This window comes from Perkinsus marinus (genome assembly GCF_000006405.1).
Source record: "Perkinsus marinus ATCC 50983 genomic scaffold scf_1104296950436, whole genome shotgun sequence".
In the NCBI taxonomy this organism is placed as follows: domain Eukaryota; phylum Perkinsozoa; order Perkinsida; family Perkinsidae; genus Perkinsus; species Perkinsus marinus.
In genome coordinates, this window is record NW_003209596.1 from 1 (window position 1) to 5,654 (window position 5,654).

At 49.9% G+C, this 5,654-nt stretch overlaps 2 protein-coding genes across 2 annotated transcripts; both read right to left on the reverse strand.

Annotated features, from left to right (window-relative positions):
* Positions 1 to 1,919: 1,919 nt before the first annotated feature.
* Positions 1,920 to 2,655, reverse strand: Pmar_PMAR018445 (hypothetical protein; the record flags this gene model as incomplete). Its single annotated transcript, XM_002777963.1, has 5 exons — positions 1,920 to 1,996; positions 2,041 to 2,120; positions 2,167 to 2,275; positions 2,348 to 2,543; positions 2,618 to 2,655. Coding segments are annotated over 5 exons (500 nt in total), but the record flags the coding sequence as incomplete, so codon positions are not given.
* A 499-nt stretch (positions 2,656 to 3,154) lies between these two features.
* Pmar_PMAR018446 (hypothetical protein) lies at positions 3,155 to 4,418 on the reverse strand (the record flags this gene model as incomplete). Its single annotated transcript, XM_002777964.1, has 4 exons — positions 3,155 to 3,498; positions 3,593 to 3,937; positions 4,025 to 4,215; positions 4,299 to 4,418. The coding sequence occupies 4 exons, from the start codon at positions 4,416 to 4,418 to the stop codon at positions 3,174 to 3,176; spliced, it is 981 nt and encodes a 326-aa protein (XP_002778010.1). The 3' UTR covers positions 3,155 to 3,173.
* Positions 4,419 to 5,654: the final 1,236 nt, after the last annotated feature.

Genomic DNA, 5,654 nt, shown 5'->3' on the forward strand with positions numbered 1-5,654 from the left:
GATGAGTTAGTAGGTTGAACAAACTATAGGGATAGATGGAGGTAAGATAGACATGTAAGCATGATGGTAAGCACAAGGAGAGAGAAGCTCATCAAAGGTAGATGCGACGGGATACACAACAACAATGGTGGATCATTCCTCTACTGCTACTATACTCTATTGCCATCGGAGCGATGGTGATGAAGATGATGGTGGGAACGATGCTGTCCATGGAGGACTAGCCTCGACCGATCCTTATCCTACGTGATGACACGCAATTTGAAGCAAGCAAACACGACAACATGTCTCACCCTCGTGCCGTCACTATCTTCCCGGTGCTTCGATGATGATGATGATTTGACGTTTGCAATAGCCTCCTTCCTATGCTTGTCGAGAGCAGAGGGTGAGGTGACGTCTCGATAGGCTGGATGGATCTTGGACGTAGTAGTCTCGGGAGGGCTACGGGATGATCTATGATGGTGATGATGCCTCCGATCTGAATCCATGCACTAGCGCATAGCTCCCTAGGGATGAGGCTACCATCCTTGGAGGCTGCTGTCCGTGGATCGTCCTTACTGCCTGACGACCTACTACGTTCAGGTTGGTGATGACCAGGAAGCAGCTTACTCCTATACAATGGTAAGTATGCGGCGAATGAATGATTACTAATTATGGACTATTACCTGATACCCACCTTAGTGGCTTCTGACCTGCTCCGCTGTTCCCCTTTCCTCAGCTCCTTCTCCTTCTCTCGAGCTCGTTTAGCTCGACGACTATACTGTAGAGCAAATAAAGCAACCAGGGTTACAAGGAACCCCACTACGAAGAGTACACCCCAAGACACCCATACAGACGTATATGAAGGTGATGCTTCTATAATGAGGGGAGTAGATGGCGGTGAACGCAATCCCGAAAGGGGCGACTGATGTGTCATTCAAAGTATACAGTGGAACAATGAACTGCTGAATGAAATAGCTCAGTTGAATAGCAAGTCATTACCACTGGGTGAACCGAGGGGGAACGATGAACACCACAGTGCAGCAGAAACAACTATGATGATGTCACACAGGGCGACCGATCTACGACTGATCCCCCTTCCTATCCTTGTCGTAGAACAGTACAGCAAGATACTCATCTACAACTATCAAGTGAATGATACAATAGGGGATTACTACTGGTCTGGGGAGGAGCCCAGACCCCCAAAGGATGAGGCCTCACAAAGCCTTGTTGTACCTGGAGGAGTTGGTGTTCCAGTGTAATCATAGCAACGTGCATCGGCTTCGACACTGGTATCTTCTTGGACTAACATTGGATAAAAGCTTGCGCTGCCAAGCCGGATAGATCTTAGTGAACCTTGAGTGGGGGGAGGAGCGGTACTTCTGTGGAGGTCAGGCGCAAAGAAATGTGGATATCGGCACTGGTGTGGTGAGGCCAATGGTGTGAGGGTAAATCAAGGGCGGGACTAGACGAGTACTTGCATGATCAACTGCACAGTACATGAACCGGAGCACAACTCAAGGAGTCTACGAACACCGAAGCACGACAATATAGCATGTACTAGACATGAGCCTCAGGGTTCACAGCCAACCCACATATCCCCTCGTCCTCCAGCTATCTAGTAGGCTCATCCAGAGACGGTCTTCTCACCTCCTCCCCTTCCCGTTGTATAGTAGCCACATTGGCCCTAGTACTTTCTTCAAACTGTTGTAGGAAGGTGTCCAAGCTATGTATAACACTCTCCTGCCAAGGTACCAGCCTATTCCTTCTATAGTCAATACCCCCTACCTCCCGTGATGTGCGGTCATCATGTGTAGCATTGATGGCGTGCAGGAGATCACGGAGATCCGCAGCAACTCGCTCCTCGTCTCCACTATGGCGAGTTTTACTCCTCCTAGCCCTGAATAGGCTACATCTAGCCCTTATAAGCAGATGCTGTCTACTCAAGGGCATCCGGTACTCGTATTCCGTTCAAGAGAGCCTCACGTATTCCCTTCTCTTGAGACAGCAATCGTCTTACCTACTACTATCCCATAGGGAAATGATAGTCAACCCATAGAGTACCTCTTCGAAAGAACTATCCATTATAGCACCCCACTCTTGCTCCGCCCTCTCACGCTCAGCAGAACACTCTATAATTCGACCTGGGCCCTAGATAGCCATGCTGGGATTCGAACCTGCGACCCCCACTCTGGAGCTCCTCTATCTTCTGGAGGAATGCATCCCCAACGCTGCCGTCGACATCCCTCTTCTGATTCTCTCTCTCCTCTGCTGTACCATCCGACACCGCGATGAGCCTCTAAAAAGATAACGCCGCAATGTGCAAATCATAGGCGTCGAAGTTCTAGCTATATTCGAATCTCTGCATTACTTCTCCAATAGCTGCACATCTGTCCATCCATTTACTGCTATTTCCGTCAATTGTGTCCATCCAAACTTCCCTAAGATCGTCCCTCTTACAGCAGGAGGTCTCCTTGTAAACATTCCGGAGCTGCTCATGGTTTTCGGCAAACTTCGCAGAGAGTAAGCCTTTCACTCCTCCCAGTGTATCCTGCTCCAGCTTATGCCTAACCGCAATAAGACTACGATGTACACCAAGAGGAGGAGGAGGAGAAGGAGCTCTTCAGCCGAGAGGCAACACCTCTGCTCAGTGAGCAATCGCTGTTTCCTTTTGCACATCCTCGATTCCCCCAACACCTCTTCCAGTGCAAACACATCCCCTCTCAGTGCACTCAATACCTCTGACCTCTCTGTTATACCTTCATAGGGGTCTAGATCCTTAACCTACTCACAGAATACTATAGTACCCCCCCAATGTGCGCTCACACTTCCTCATTCCGCTCGACAGCTCGCTGCCTCAGATTCAACAGCTCATGTTTGGTGAGAGATGTCAATGGTATTCCACTATCCGCTCTTGGTGCTGCTCCCGATTGGAATGAGCCTATAGCGGAGTTCTACATGACCATCATGATTAGTTCTACGACTTGCTGTTCTAGTAGCATAGGACGTGCTATCACGATTACTGGGGGTAACCGTCGTTGATGCCGATGATGATTCTTGAGATGTCCTACGGGATGTTATTCGACTGGAAGGCATCGGATGTAGAACGACAACTACAGAAGGCGGCCACGAACGGAGAATGACCAACAGAACATGCCCCTTTAGATTGATGCATATTAATGCTCGATGAATTATTGTTAGTAATCCATGCTCAGCGAAGAGAAGGATGATACTGAAGGTACGGAGATATTACTCTTAGTGGCGGACCGTACCGTGGTGGTGGTGCGAGGAGATACCCGTGGACGGGCTGGTCGAGTGTGGCGACGCAAGTCCCTTAACTCCTGCTGCCAATTATCAATAATCTCCATCAAGGAAGATTCGCTCCCAGGAGCAGACGTCAGTGTCGGTGAACTGCAAGGTATGGACGGTGCTGGGATGTTCTGGATATCATCACTCTCCACATCCCGCTCTGTTTTTACATCCTCTTCGGACTCCGAGAGTGGCGGCCTCCGAGTACTACTCCTGAGGAGAAGGCGAAGGAGCTAATATTTCTGGACACTAAACCGACTCTCGATAATGATGATGGGATATTCCCTAGCCTGTGCCCTGGTACTACTTGTCCTCATTAAACTCCATTGGATCCATCTCGAGTCTCCATCCTCTAACCCCTCCGCTGCAGCACATCGACCCATCACCCTCCTCTGCCGTCTGATAGGTGCCTCCTGATACACTACCATCTAATATGTCAGTAACGCCACTCAGCGGTCGTGAGAGCTCTTCCTCTAGATACGCCCTCGTCCTCGAACCCAGGGTGGATGACGAAAAATGTAGCTCGGTGCCTAGAGTGCTGGCCCGATCGTTGTCTTTCCTAGTAGATACTGGAGATGTCTGCTTTCTACGCTGAGGGGGTGTAGCATTATCATTGTCTGGCGGGGCAAGTGCTGACCACCACCAAGGGTACCTGATACTACGATGTGCCCGCCCCTTCATTGCACGACAATATTTGAGAGATGCCTAAGTGAAGTTGGCATTCAACAGAGCCTATCACCTATCACGTATCTCAGGATCAGTAGGGACTGGCAATTGCTCTCGTACACCCTGAACCCTCGGTGCATGGAACACGTAGGGATCTCCATCTCGCCAAGTGTGGTCCGGCTTGCGTAGAGGACCCCTACCCTTAGCCCTTGCTATAGGCTTCCGACCCCGGGATGGAATGGGCAGCTTCCTCGGCTGCTTATCCTGAGCCACTACTACTCATCATAACCGCCAACCCAGATAGTGATTACCCTTGAGCGACGGTGGACGGTAACTCCCTTCCCTACGTGTTTGGACCGCACTAGCATTATCTTCTTCTTCAAGTCCTCCAATGTGTTCACAGTAGTTGGCACTGTATCAGTCGAATGTATAAGTATAGATGCACCAAGACCCGATAGGAGGCGCATAATCTACATGACGGTTTACAAGGGAATTATATAACGAGCTAGGTCCACCTCCATAACATCTTCCTCATTCTCAACAAAAGGCTTCACCACCTCCTGCACATCTGCCCCCATGTCGTGCTCCTCATGTCTCGATGACGTCGATGAGGGGGTACAAGCAGTGGGATAGTTTCGAGTCAACATGTAGTTCAAAAACATGTTCTGGCTTGACGCTGTGTTCTGCTGCTCCTTAATCCCATAGACTTCGGTAGTCACAGCAACGAGCCAGGCGAAACTTTTGTGGCTCATCAATGCACGTGATGTTAGGATGAGCGGAGCGAAGCCTAGCGGAGCGTAGCATTGATTGCATCAAAAGTTTGGCGATCGGCGGCGTTGCTCAGTATCGTGCTGACCTAATCATCTAACCTTGTGGGTTGAGATGTTTCAAAATGGGTCAAAGTGGGTTCCCCTCCCACCCTCCCAGGGGATAGTTTCGAGTCAACATGTAGTTCAAAAACATGTTGTTGGGGTCAGTGTACGTCCATTTCTGGGAGACACCCTCAGCGAAAATGTTACCTGGGGTGTGGAAATTGCCATGGACTGCCAAACCATAGACCAACTCCAGTGCGAGTGACGAGTCACAATAGTTGGCACGACGTAACAGGACGGCCATGAGTGGAAGATGTAAGTGAGAACAGAAACCGAGGATTTGTGGATGCATTTCGGCTAACCAGAGTTGGCGAGTAGGTTCGAGAGCACGAGCAAGGCGGCGGATTTGTTTGCACTGAGAGCGGCGGAGACGTGGGACGCGATGTTGATTAGCGCAGACAAAGGAAATGGCGTGCTTGAGAGGAGCTGGTAGAGGATCGGTAAGATCGAGAGGATGACACAGAGCTTGAGCATTGCGCAGGTGCTCGTGCGGTGAAGTAAGATTCGAGCAATCAACAGAAATGGAAGTACGTTGTCTGAGAATCTGGGCGTCAGAAGAGGCGTAGTAGTGGATGTCATCATGGGATGTAGTTATCAGAGGATCGCACGCAGGCAAATGATTGTCTGACGGGAGGGGCAATAGCTTGATGGAGCCATCAGGCAGAGTGACAGGATGCAAGATATACTTCTCATGTCGGCGACTCAACCGACGACGCAGCTTACGTCTGTGTTTGTTTATTGAGGAGGAAGAGACAGACATGAAGGAGGTGTGTAATAGCTAGGAAAACTTGCACCCTTACTTAGCTACGAAAGAGACACAAGAGCCAATGA